Raw genomic sequence first — 14315 nt, 5'->3', positions numbered from 1 at the left:
ACATGAAAAACATCAGAAATAAACAATAACTAAAACATGAGGGATGAAACACTGAAAAAAATATTGAAAAACACAAGATGCAACCATTTCCGTTAGTTCATATATAAGCTGTCAATTGGAAAAAACATCAGTAGACCCTAATATGGATTTCATACGACTGGGAATACTGGTATAAAATCAGTTTATCACAGATAGCGTTAAAAAAAATGTAGGGGCATTGATCAGGAAACCAGTCAGTATCTGGTGGCCACCATTTGCCTCATGCAGCACAGCATCTTTTGCATAGAGTTGATCAGGCTGTTGATTTTGACCTGTGGAATGTTGTCCCACTCCTCTTCAATGGATGTGCCAAAATACTGGATATTGGCGGGAACTGGAACACAGCGATCCAGAGCATGCCAAACATGCTCAATGGGTGACCGTGCAGTCAGAAAGTATTTAGACGTCTTTAGTCACAGCCTTATTCTAAAATTGATTAAATTAGAATTTCTCTTCTACACACACCATAACAAAGTGAAAACAGGTTTAAAAATAAAATACTGTATTTACATAATTTCTCAGACCCTTTGCTAGGAGACAGAATTGAGCTCAGGCGCATCATGTTCCCATTGATCCTTGGAGGCATTTCTAAAACGTGATTAGAGTCCAACTGTGGAAAATTCAATTGACTGGACATGATTTGGAAAGGCACACAGCGGTCTATAATAAAGGTCCCACAGTTGGCAATGCATGTCAGAGCAGAAACCAAGCCATGAGGTCGAAGGAATTGTCTGTAGAGCTCCGAGACATGATTGTGTCGAGGCACAGATCTGGGGAAGCATACAAAAAATAAGTCTGCACGATTGAAGGTCCCCAAGAACACAGTTGAGCAATCAGGGGAATGGCCTTGGTCAGGGAGCTCCTCTGTGTAGATGGGAGAACCTTCCAGAAGGACAACAATCTCTACACCACTCCACTAAAAATCAGGCCTTTATGGTAGCCTGGCCAGACGAGCCACTCAGTAAGAACACACAACAGCCCAGTTGGAGTTTGCCAACAGGCAACTAAAGGACTCAGACCATGAGCAACAAGATGATCTGGACTGATGAAACCAAGATTGAACTCTTTGGCCTGAATGGCAAGCAGCACGTCTGGAGGAAACCTGACACCATCCCTAAAGTGAAGCATGGTGGTGTCAGCATTATGCTGTGGGATGTTTTTCAGTGGCAGCAACTGAGACACTAGTTAGGATTGAGGGAAAGATGAATGGAGCAAAGTAGAGCTCATTGATGCAGTCCTAAACGCCTTCGGAAGTAGGTTCTCACTGGGGTCAAGGTTCACCTTCCAACTCGCCAACAACCCTAAGCACACAGCCGAGACAACACAGGAGTGGATTCCGAACAAGTCTCTGAAAGTCCTTGAGTGGCCCAGCCAGAGCCCAGACTTGGACATCGCTAGAGAGACCTGAAAATAGCTGTGCAGCGACGCTACCCATCCAACCGGAGCGCTTGAGGGGATCAGGAGAGAAGAACTGCAGAAACTCCCCCGAATACAGGTGTGCCCAGCTTAGAGTCATACAAGAGACTCGAGGCTGTAATCGCTGCCAAAGATGCTTCAAAGTACTGCGTAAAGGGTCTTAATACTTACATACTTTTATACAAGTTTACTTTTGATCAATTCTAAAAACCCGATTTTGCTTTGTCATTATGGGGTATTGTGTGTATATTGAGGACATATGTAACCTGTGGAAACGTCTGAATACTTCCCAAATGCAATGCATGTCTGGTGGGTATGCAGGCCATGAACGAACTGGGGCATTTTCCACTTCCAGGAATTGTGTCCAGAGCCGTGTGACATGGGTCTGTGCATTATCATACAGAAACAATGGGCCTCAAGATTTCGTCCCCGGTATCTCTGCATTCAATTTGACATCGATAAATTGCAATTGTGTTCGTAGCTTATGCCTGCTAATGCCATAACCCCACCATGAGGCACTCTTCACAACTTTGACATTAGGATACCGTTCACCCACACAACGCCATCTGCCCGGTACAGTTGATTTAGCGGTAAAGAGCACACTTCCCTAGTGTGCCAGTGGCCATCGAAGGTGAGAATTTTCCCATTTAAGTCTTATGACGCAGAACTGCAGACAGGTCAAGACCCTGGTGAGGATGACGAGCACGCAGATACGATTCCCTGAGACGATTTCTAACAGTTTCTGGGTTTGCGCAACCAAAGAATTTCTGCAGTTTCATCAGCTGTACGCGTGGCTGGTCCCTGGCCATGCCGCAGGTGAAGCAGTCGGAAGTAGAGGTCCTGGGCTGGCGTGGTTACACATGGTCTGCAGTTGAGGCCGTTTGGACATACTGCCAAATTTTCTAAAACATTCCATTCTTTTAACAGCTCCAGTGGACATTCCTTCAGTCAGCATACCAATTGTAATCTCCCTCAAAAGATTGTTATATGTGGCATGGTGTTGACAAAACTGCACATTTTAGAGTTGCCTTTTGTCCCGAGCACAAGGTACAGCTGTGTAATGACCATGCTGTTTAATCAACTTCTAGTGGATGGATTTAAACATTTGTGAACCAAATTTGAGAGAAATAAGGTGTATGGAAATTTCTGGCCTCTTATTTCAACTCATGAAATCAGTTACACATGTTCTGTTTATATTTCTTCAGTCTGCATAACATGCCTAACAGTATTACTCACAAACAGGACTTTAGAAACATTAATGTCCATGAGATGACATCAATGCTTTAGCTTATCAAACAGCTCACTGATCCCTGCACAACACAAAGCAATCACCAGTTGCTGTAGTTGAAACTACTCTTGGATTAAGTCCTGTTTGTACTCTACAAGGACTGTTGTGGACAAAATGTGTCATCCTGAATGCAATTCATAAATTAGGGTACTGAAAGTTGAGGCTCGGGTCTGAGTAACTGACCTTGTTCTCAGGAACAGTGTTTTTAGCAGAAGGCTCAACCTTACTGGTGGGTTTAGCGGCCTGTTGTGACTCTGTAGTGTCTGCTCTGGTGTTACTCTCTGTCCTGTAGATAACAGTAAAACACCAGGTTAACAACTTCAAAATTATCAACAAATGCATGATTGCCATTGGTTCGTAAACACTTGTATAATACTGTACATACCTTTTACTTGAAACTTTCTTAGCTGCAGTTTTATTTGATCTTCCAGCTAGAAATGAATGGTTTGTAACATGAAAAGAAACAAAATCAAAGATAATACATAGACAATGATCTAGCAATACATAGACAATGATCTAGCAAAACCAGACTATCTCCAACAAACAACTATAAACTTAGAACAATTGAGGAACAAGCAGGGATGCAAACTGGTGAGAGCCCAACAAGGTGACACTGCGTTGCACTGAAAAAAGAACGAAAAAAAAAAAAAGAATCCCTGCTAGGGGGAAACGCAGATTAACTCATTAAAACATATGCGCTACATGATCAGTCTAAAATAAAGTGATTAACGTAACCCTAACTCACAGCTAAAAAAAAATTATAAGGAAAGCAATGTTATGTTGCCTAGACTATTGCAAGTAACTCATTTTTATCTTGCAGTTAGCCATGACAGCTAAGTAGAAATATAATTAAACAGGCATTATATTTTTGATCTATTATAGTGCCCACTACAGTATACGTCGATCAAGTGCACGAGCCTACATGTGCAAAAATAACTTTCACGGAGTAAAATAATTAATAATCCCCTCTCACGCATTACTGTCAAGTTCAACACAAAAGCACTATCTTTGGGCTACACTGCATGTTATTACATTGTACACTTCTGCCTGTGGACATCTGTTCTACAATGTGCCAGCAGAGCATGATACCCTTAGTTGGCATAATTTCTCTCATTGTCATTCAGGCAGAGAGTACCTGGCATACCCCTTTTTATTCACCGTATTTAAAAGAGGGAAAGTGTGGCATTTCTTTCACCTATATTGGCATCCAGTATAAGCCAGGCCCAGCTACACTTGATCTCCAAATCCACTTGTTTAACAAGTAACGCCTCATTTTGACCTAATTCTCTCATTCTGAAAACCACATACTGTAGCGGGAAAACAGTAGTTAGTACGTTAACATGTCAGATTGCCAGGTTCCAGTAAGCAATGAACACATTGTAACATGAGGAAAGGTGTTGCGCCGAACTACTACCCCCCCTCCCCTTTGTGAACGCGCGCACACTCAATTCTTCATTTCTGCAGCTTGCTTGCTAGTTGAGATTTCTGCTCTTCACCACGTTGTCAGTTAAGCCTACATTTCACTGATCTTAGTAGAAAGCACTTTGTGTCCTCTGATTGCAGGGGAGGCAATGTCTGCAGTTCTCGGTTTGGCCATTTGTTTCAAGTGTAGTCTATAAATTAATCTGCCAAAATTCATCTTTCCCATGTCTTATTTGACTAGTAGTTAATCTGAAATGTTTATAGCTTGCCTACATTTTACTCCCTCTGTTTAATACACATTTTGGGGACTTCAAGGCCTGGCACACTTCAGAATCATTTTGGTAGCTCATGTTGACCAGTAGTGTGCCACAAAGTATTTGACTAGCCATAAAATTAAGTTACTTACATTACTTAGACGGCAGGGAGAATTTCAGCAGGCAAGAAAATGGCCTTGCCGAAATACTCTTCTCCCCCACCCCCATTTCTAATTTCCTTAAATTGTCACTAAAGCCAAAAACGTCATAGAACAAACTTTACGTCCGGACAGGCAACCAAAATGTATCATTAAAATCTGTGTATCATTAAAATCTGTGTTATATTAAACAGAGGGAGTAAAATGTAGGCAAGCAATAAACATTTCAAAACTAGTTGAATAAGGCATGGGAGAGTTGACTAATTTTGGCAAAGAGATTTATTTAGACCAATACACTTGAAACAAATAGCCAAAGCGAAAACTCCAGACATCACTATAGTGCCTCCCCTGCGATCAAATTGCCATAAAAATAAAATGCAGCCTGAAGTGATCATTGAGATGTAGGCTAAAATGACAACTGAATGAAAAGCAGAAATCTCAACTAGCAAGCAAGTCACAGCAATGGAGAATTAAGTATGTTGACATGGGGGAATTCGGCACAACGGCAAGGTTACTAACGTTACCTAGCTGTGACTTTATTAGCCAGCTAATTTTCAGACAAACTCAATTATTTGATCAGCTTAATTGGCTCAACATTTCATAACAGATTATTCAATCCAGCTACTATAGCAAGAAACTTAACGTTAACAATACTTGTTCCACCACACTTCAGGTGAGAAGGGCCTTGGTCAAGGAGGTGACCAAGAACACAATGATCCCTGACATGGCTCCAGGGCTCCTCTGGGAGAACCTTCCAGAAGGACAACCATCTCTGCACCACTCAGGACTTTAAGGTAGTGTCCAGACAGAAGCCATTTTTTTCTCCTTTTTTAAAAATTTTTTTTAAAAGGTACGACAGCCGGCTTGGAGATGGCCAAAAGGCACCTAAAGACTCAGACCACGAGAAACAAGATTCTCTGGTCTGATGAAACCAATTGAACTTAAGCCTGAATGCCAAGTGTCAAGTCTTGAGGAAACCTGGCACCATCCCCAATTCGATACGTATGCTATGATGCAGGTAAAGTTGCCTCGCACACCTACAGTGCTGGTCATTAAAAAAAAAACTAGCTTATGGGTGCAAACAATTTTCTTCCCCAAAAACATTACTTTCTATAGCTACTGAAACAGCTATTTAGTTAGCAAAACAACATCTAGGTGTCATCTAAAATAACCTATTTATAGTTTTTGATTAATGGCGGCCGGACCCATCTATGTGAAGCTAGCCACAACAAGGATTAGCCACAATACTGTACTTTGCGGTTAGCCTTCATTAAAAGTATGTCATAATTCTATGTATTAATTTGCATCACTGTCAATGACACTTATTTTGAAGGCAAACCACAAATTCGACTTGTGGCTAATCCTTGTTGTGGCTAGCTTAATTAACACATAACCCGGGCCAATCGAGCCTCACTTGCCGGATGAAGATAGCTGGCTGCTTATTACGTTAGCTTTGTGGAACAGGGCTAAATAGCTAGCCAGCTACTTAATTTCATGAACTGAAGTTAAGTATTCTTCTATTGAAATTTACAAGGATTCCTAAATTATTGCTAAGAATAATGGAAATGACTGCAGGTTCTACTGATCATTGTATTGGTGCAACCTAGGTACCAAGCTAAAGCTAGCTACCCCAGAAGTTTCGGTCGAACAAATTATGCTTTATTGCCAACATCGTTCATGGACGGTGTTGGCTGACTTTTGTATAGCTTTGAAACGCAAAGTCCCATAGTATGCATGTCGTGAAGCTATTACTGTGCAACTCCGGTAGGGTAACATCGGAAAAATAGCGCACTCGGTAGTGTTAACCAGTGCTGGACCAGTCAGCGAAAGCCATCACCACCCACGACAGGACAGTTGATTGTCAAGGGCAATGAATTCTATTATCTTAACTTTAATGGATTTCACCATCGAGTTCACTGAAATTGTTACTCTTTCAAACGACTGCTTGACCCAAACAGCAGACATTGTGGGCCAGTTTAGATGCTGTGTTGCACGCAATAGCGCAACATTTTACATGGTGTCGTTACGTCATGTACCTTCGTTATATTAGGTTTGCACGTCAGCTTTGACATTGTGCGTTAAACTTGACATCGGCCGATACCGATGCTGGCATTTTTAAATATCATCCGATTCCAATATGTTCACCGATATAGCGGAGTATCCCTAGTCTGAATACTTATGTTTAATACATTCCTAAAAACCTGATTTGGCTTTATCATTATGGGGAATTGGGTTAAGATTGAGGGAAAACAATTTAATGCATTTTAGAATAAGGGTGTAACATAAAATCTGGAAAGAGTCAAGGTGTCTGAATACTTTCCGAACCCACTGTAAACAAAGTTTGGATTAGCCACCCCCACTTCCTGCTATTGGATATGCAAAAAATCTATGGCAGTGCATCGGTCTTCGCATGAAGAATGATTTGCACATGGGACAAGCGCTTGTTGGGAGGGTTTTTAACCATCCCTTTGATTTGTCATGGTAAATCGCTAGGAGATTTACAAGGCGCCAAATGAATCTTGGTAACCACGAGCCAAGTCTTACAATCTTCTCCAAATTTATCCTAGTAATTATGTTTTCCTACATGATCAGTTGGTTTTAATATTAAGTTCTGTGGGCAAATCTCCATTACCTTTGCGTTCCTCTGCCCGGTGGCACTTGCTCTCCTCTATCTCTATGTTGAACTTGACATGTTGCTGCAGCAGGTCCTTCATGCCCTCTGGGTCAGCCTTGCACAGGGTCTGGCCCCACTCGTTGGCCTCTATCGCCTGCTTGTGTTCCCCCAGTAGGAACAGCGCCTCACAATACCGGTAGTGACCCTGCCATACACAGACCACAGAGGAAGGGAAGATGCCATCATTCACAGCATAGACATTTTAGGAATGACAGTACTTTGGGCATTAACATTCCATTACAATCACACACCATATCCTTTTTGTAGAATGTTGAGAATTTCATGCCACACACTGAAAAAAAAATGTATTATTGATTTCAAATCAATAGAACTAGCTTGCTGGTCAGTCAGAACAGAGCTGACTAAAATGTATTCATTTCAACACCATCAGTGGGTTTGATCTCGGGATAGTTAGGGATTTTGGCAACAAAGCCACTTATCTACTTCCCCAGGGTCAGATGAACTTGTGGATACCATTTGTCTTCGCATTTTAAGTTTCCAACTAGCTTTAGCAGAATTGTTAACTAGCATTAGCACAATGACTGGAATGGTATCCACAAGTTAATCTGACCCTGGGGAACTTCATAAATCTATAAATATCCCTTTAAGCTGAGGGCAATCGTAATGGAAATTCAGATGTGGCCGTGGGATAATTGCATACCTTTGCCCACTCTGGTTGTATTAAAGTGGCTCGCTTTCCATCCCCAACAGCTTTTCTGTAACAAATGATGCCTTGATCATGAAACATGTTTAATGGGTCTGTATAAGTGTCCTACACAAACAGGTTTGTTCATCATAGGTTTATAGTTTGAAGGACTTACAGATATTTTTCACTACGGATATAGCAAAGTGCTCGGTTCCCATAGATAATGTGGTTTTCAGGGCTGAAAAATAGATAGGATTATGTTATCCAACAAGAACTCCTTGAACAAAAAAAAAATATTATTTATGAGTAGTTAAGTACACCATTCTGGTCCATTTTGACAGACCAAATGGAAAAGCGAGCCATGATAGTGGTGGTCAAAGTAGCATTTACACTTCAGAGACATTTATGGTGCCGTAAATGAACATGTTCAGCAGGGTGTTAGTCACTTCAATAAACAATTAAATCAAAAGGTACCGTGACAAACACATTGGGAAGCAGTAATGCACAGATAAGAGTACATGGGAAACAGCCTGACTTGATGCAATCACAGGCGTATGTTATATTGTCCTCCAACATTCCAATAGTACGTAAATCCGATGTCAAAACCACCAAAAACACCACTTACTGATATTTGATGGCTTTTGAGTAACACTTGACTGCTGCATCATATTTCTTTTTCTGAAACTGATCGTTTCCTCTGGTCTTCATCTCTTCACTTTTCTGAGGAAAAGGAAAATAGTTTTTTCCCCCAACAAAATCCTAATAGAAAACGCATGTCAGAATTAACCTACCCATCAACTTGGTTCATAAAAAATACTATCAGGGGTTGGAACCGGTTCAGGGAATAGAACAGAACTGGAAAATAACATTGAAGGAACAAAGAAAGTGATCCATAATCTTACGGAACATAACTGTTATTTTAGAAGCATGGGAACCAGTTAATAAAATCACTTTATGTGCTAGGTATTTTTAGTCCCACAAAACTTAAGTGCCTATGCAAAGCCCACTGTTACTCAAACTCTAGTATCTACCTGTAATATGAACACCGTTGCATGTTTAGGATACCTGCCCCTCCCAAAGAATAGACTGTCTTGACGTGACAAGCTTGATTCAGAAGATCGGTATGTTTAATTAGCTACAGAAGATTAGATTAGTATCCTTTACTAGCATTGAAAAAGTTATAGGGCTAGTTACCACATTGGATTTATTAACTACAAAATGGTAAGATGCATTTTAAATTCTGGTGCCGCTCTGCACACAAGATTGTTTTGCTAGTTAATAATATAATATATATAATAATATAATAATAATAATAATGATAAAGCCAACTCAAAAGGAAATGCAAAGTTCCACCACAGAAGCCACTATGTATAATTATGTGGGGTCCTTCTGTAGCTCAGTTGGTAGAGCATGGCGCTTGTAACACCAGGGTAGTGGGTTCATTTCCCAGGACCACCCATACGTAGAATGTATGCACACATGACTGTAAGTCGCTTTGGATAAAAGTGTCTGCTAAATGGCATATATTATTATATTATGTGGACCTAATCCAAATAATGCATGTCATAAGATGCCCAGCGCTTCAAGCCTCAACCCTCTTTCTACCCATCTGCGAAATTTGACAAATTTTGCACCATAGGCTACTTGTTTGCCTGCTCTATCCACTGATTAGCTCATTGAATTACCCAAATAAAAATGCATTTTGCAGGTAAAACGATAAACAGTACTTTTTGGTTCGAACCGGTTCAGAACTTTATCTTGATGAGCGGAACGAATGTAAATTCCCCAAATCGTCCCCATTTTCACACAAGGCGAGGGTATGAGTCCTTCAAGGTTGACAACATTATAAATTACAGGTTCTTACCTCAATAGACCATTGGCTGGGGTCCTGTGCAAGCTCTCGCATCATTTTTTTTCTGTCGACTCCCATGGCCTGTGTATAGTGGGCATCTGATGAGAGAAGTTCATGTTTGTATTGGGACCCATTCACTGCTAACCAAGTTGCCAGAGTAGGATAAATAATGTCATATTTAATTGCACAGTGGTATTCTAGCCTATAGCCCAGTAATATTCAAAGTCGTTATCACACGGGAATTGTAGTTGGGAGGGGGCGGGGACAAAACAGTTAAGAATAGAGATCAAAGCAAACTTTGCCACATGCGCCGAATATCAGTGTAGACCTTCCCGTGAAACGCTTACTTACAAGCATTTCACGGTAAGGTCTACACTTGTATTCGGCGCGTGTGACAAAACAGTTAAGAATAAAAATTGTATGGGGCAATATACAAACGTTTCATAAATAATATTTACGGCATTAGTTCTTAATTTTGATTAATTATATGTAATGAATGTAATGTTATTTATGTAATAGAAAAATAAGTGACTCACAATTTAAGGTCATGTCATTAGATTTGAGTAGATTTGAGTCTCCAGACATTCTGGCTTAAAAAAAACAAGACCCCCTGCTGATAAAGTTTGGCTATCACTGCCTATCTACCACATTTCACCTTTCAGCCTCCACAAGCTGCCTACCACTAAGCCCTAAACAGACCTCAGTAGGTTAAGATCTAGTGTGAGAAGGCTGTAAAAACACATCGGTATGAGGCTTACAGACAGTACATCAGACCACCATATTAACAGCAATGGAGGACACACTGCCCGAAAGTGGTTCTTACACTCAGTGAAGATGAGCTGCAGGGCAGCAAAGCAGTTCCCTATGGGGCCCAGCTCCTGAACCCGCCGCTTGATGCGTGGCTCTCCTGTCCGCTCCAGCCAGCGTATCGCATCGTCCAGGACCTCCGGCACATGCTGACCACAGAGAGGTACCAGTCAACAAAACACTTCTAGCCTTCACCATCATAACAACTTGTATAGCGCTGATTACAGAAAATTCTCAAAGCAAGAAAATCAATTGAGATGGTACAGATGGGAGATTAAACACCCCCATTTTGGCTTCAGATGAAAGGGTGGGGTTTGAGGGAGTTTGTGTTGGAAAGACTATCTTCAGCATAGGGGACATCGATGGTACAGCCAGAGAAAAAGTCTGACAAAAAGGCCCAGACCACATCCGCTTCGCCGGCAGACAGTTCCTCCATAGGTACAGGTCCTCAATTGCCAAACATGTAGCACCCACTTGGGTGATGCCACAGCTGCTGAAAAGCACATGAATAGCCACCACATCTTGGCTGTGGTTAAGAACAGTTCCCGAGCCTCTTCCATCTCTGGACAGCATGCAGTACTTTTTGTAATTCTTCCCGACAGATTAAACAAAGCCAGGGCTACATTATTTGAATCCAAACAGCCATCTAGCAATGAGACAAATATATACACATCCTTTACCCCAATTCTGCAATAGAGTCAAGACCAAAAAATGTAATAATTATGTACAATATTTACAGAGCTCTCTGCCTAGGCAACTCCACGGCAACCATAAGATAATACACCAATCGGCGGGAAGTTCATGCGCACCAGGTTGCTAGATATTCCACGTGACAAATCAGGTTGAGCGAGTCTTATAATGTAATCAACGATTCAAATTTAAGAGCACAGAACAGGACGTTTTGGTGTCCTTTGCTTGGCTATGTACCAGCAGGGTGTAAAAAAAATTGCTGAGTTGTTAAAACAATGAATATTGGCACCCCACTCTTTGGCTACCACAACCGTAAGTAGAATGTTGCCCCATTTTCTATGCATGAAGAGAACATTCTTGTATTCTTATGAATAATTACTGTGCTGAGTGGATAGTTGGATAGTTCCATATTAGAAAAAGAAACCATGTTGCTCTATTAGGTAAGATGAGCAAGAGAAAGCAGTGATGCTACAGCATATTTGCATTTTCAGTGCACCATAGGCATACATTACACTTACCAAGTTAAATTTATTGCTTATCCAGATCATATGCCTTGTTTGATCTTCTAATAACTGAAAGAGAAAACAAGTGACAACATGAGCCTTCAGGTTCAACACTGTAATTCCTGTATGGTTCCATTTATAGTAACAAAGACCTTACACATCCTTTTTCCATCGCTCTGAGGATGGCCTCCAATATTTCTATCTTGTGCAGTCTCTTCAGACTCAAGTCATTGCTGACACTAGAGAAAGTGAAAAGATAAAACCATGCACATTAACACTACTAAGGAACAACAAATGTGAGACAGGAGAGTTCATTAATTTGCAAGTCATTTCTTACTTTGAGTCTAAGAAGCCAACTTGCACAGCCCAGCGTGTGGTGTTGTGATTCTCTTGACGCAGCAGAATGTGGTACCAAAAGGCATACAATTTCATTAACTGGGCCGCCTTCTTTTTCAAAACGACAGGGATTTTATTCCATCGCTCATATATAACATCTGCAAAATTAAACAGTGTGACACAAGTGAAAATGTACGTTATTTTTTACATGTAATTGTCAACCTCCACCTTGAATAGATATGTTTTCAGTCTGATAGTGGAGGATCTGAGTCACCTGTCCACTCCCAATAGCCTTTCCACCCACAATTAGTGTGAGTCAGTGCTAACTAGGTATTTGTGTAAGGAACTAGCTAGTGTTCTACTTCTTACCTGGAGGTTGCAGGGCTACAAAGGGACTGTCTTTGTCATAGATCTGAGGAAGAACATGAGGTCAATGACGTACTGCCACGTATTTATTGCATTAGTAGTCCATTTTCAAATGGATCTAGTTAGCTCACCGGTCCTAACTTACATCAATATTTAAAATTACAGTCAACCATCCTTGTTACTCACAAGTTTCGCCCCGTGTCTGATGTCGCAGTCCAAAAACTCTGGACCGGAGTCGGAATCTGACATTTTGGGAAGTCTGAAACAAGAATCGTGAGAATTTAGCCCAATGATAATACACAATAACGTTAACTAAATAGCATAGCTAACTGCGTTGTCAACAAACTAGCTATTATTACTCAACGAACGTGTACCAAGTTAACGTACCACATGTGAATATACAGCTAAAGCGGGCTATCTAGCTAGCTATGTTTGGAGACGACTAACGACGTTAATAACGTTACTTAACTAAACCAAAATTATAGCTAACGTTAGTTCCGCGGAAAAATAACTTAGCTAACTAAGTATACGTTAGGAAACACAATTTAGTTGTAAAGTTAGCTAATGATATCCATCTAATGGAGTCATTGTTTGGTTAGCTAACTGCAGATGGGGGAAGGGAACATCTGTCTGACTGCCAGAAGCCTCGAACTCACCTTGAAAGTTAGCTAACGCTAAGCAATCGTTTGGCTAGCTAGCAACTTGGCGCGGTTTTTTAATGGCTTTGCCGTGAAAAAAACAAACATTTAGAAATCTGGACACCGCGAACATGAAATACTGTTAACACGCTACAAAACAAAAATAAGGGACAGCACACACGGACCTACCTTTCTTGTTCACTTGTCTTTTATGGCAACATGCTCAGTTTACCACAGAGCAGGCGTTGCTGATCATACGGCTGCATTTCAAAATAAAGGTCCCGTATATTTTTTATTTTACTTGAACGTTACAGGACGTTTTTCTGATTTAAAATCACAACAATTGTTAAAAGTGACTTAAATATACATGTACTGAAAAAACGAACAATATATTATTGAAATCAATTAACAAAGATCGTTTTACTGTCTCACTTTTTAAGCTAGTACACCAGTTAAATAACCAAATCTAACTGCCTGTGGCTCAGGACCTGACGCAAGGACATGCATATTATTGATACCATTTGAAAGGAAACACATTGACGTTTGTGGAAATGTGAATTTAATGTAGGAGAATATAACACATTTGAGCTGGTAAAAGATAATACAAAGAAAAAACATGCCTTCTTTTTTTTGTAGCATCATCTTTGAAATGCAAGAAAAAGGCCATAATGTATTATTCTAGCCCAGGCATTTAGATGTTGGCCACTAGGTGTCATCAGTGTATGTGCAAAGTATCTGTTCAAAATGTTTTATCAAGACTGCCCAAATGTGCATAATTGGTTTATTATTACATTTTCAAGTTCATAAGTGTGTACTCTTCTCAAACAATAGCATGGTATTATTTCACTGTAACAGCTACTGTAAATTAGACAGTGCAGTTAGATGAACAAGAATGTAAGCTTTCTGCCCATATCAGACATGTCTATGTCCTGGGATTCTTTTGTTGTTCTTGTTGCTTACAACCTCATGCTAATCACATTAGCATACGTTAGCTCAACTGTTCCGCGGGGACACACCAATCCCATAGAGGTAGAGTTAACAGTAGTTTTAAAAAATAACAACACAATACCAACGCTGTTGTTGGAAGTGTTAATGGTTTTAAACTACTGTCAATCCTTAACTGGTGTATTGTGTGATTTTAGGCATGCTCTCTCGGTGGCAATGCTGTTTAGCAAAAAAATATATAATGAAAAATCAAACATCTTCTGTTTTGTATGCTATTTTGA

General features: G+C 40.4%; 1 protein-coding gene across 3 annotated transcripts in view; it reads right to left on the bottom strand.

Annotated features, from left to right (window-relative positions):
• Positions 1 to 13369, bottom strand: part of ttc3 (tetratricopeptide repeat domain 3) — a 32662-nt gene extending 19293 nt beyond the window's left edge. The window contains exons 1-14 of one of the 3 annotated variants that reach the window (XM_035782076.2): positions 13279 to 13369; positions 12638 to 12710; positions 12455 to 12497; positions 12087 to 12243; positions 11907 to 11988; positions 11765 to 11818; positions 10573 to 10705; positions 9762 to 9847; positions 8523 to 8617; positions 8073 to 8135; positions 7913 to 7967; positions 7210 to 7396; positions 3129 to 3174; positions 2927 to 3029 (exon numbers count right to left, since the gene is read on the bottom strand). In XM_035782076.2, coding sequence (XP_035637969.1) covers positions 2927 to 3029; positions 3129 to 3174; positions 7210 to 7396; positions 7913 to 7967; positions 8073 to 8135; positions 8523 to 8617; positions 9762 to 9847; positions 10573 to 10705; positions 11765 to 11818; positions 11907 to 11988; positions 12087 to 12243; positions 12455 to 12497; positions 12638 to 12700 — 1167 coding nt within the window. In that variant the 5' untranslated portion in view covers positions 12701 to 12710; positions 13279 to 13369. The other 2 variants (XM_035782077.2, XM_035782075.2) reach the window with 2 other exon arrangements.
• Between the last annotated feature and the right edge of the window lie 946 nt (positions 13370 to 14315).

The sequence above is a fragment of the Oncorhynchus keta genome, chromosome 12, assembly GCF_023373465.1.
Source record: "Oncorhynchus keta strain PuntledgeMale-10-30-2019 chromosome 12, Oket_V2, whole genome shotgun sequence".
Classification (NCBI taxonomy): Eukaryota; Metazoa; Chordata; class Actinopteri; order Salmoniformes; family Salmonidae; genus Oncorhynchus; species Oncorhynchus keta.
Note: the sequence above shows the minus strand (reverse complement) of the source record. Positions and strands in the feature narration are given on the sequence as shown.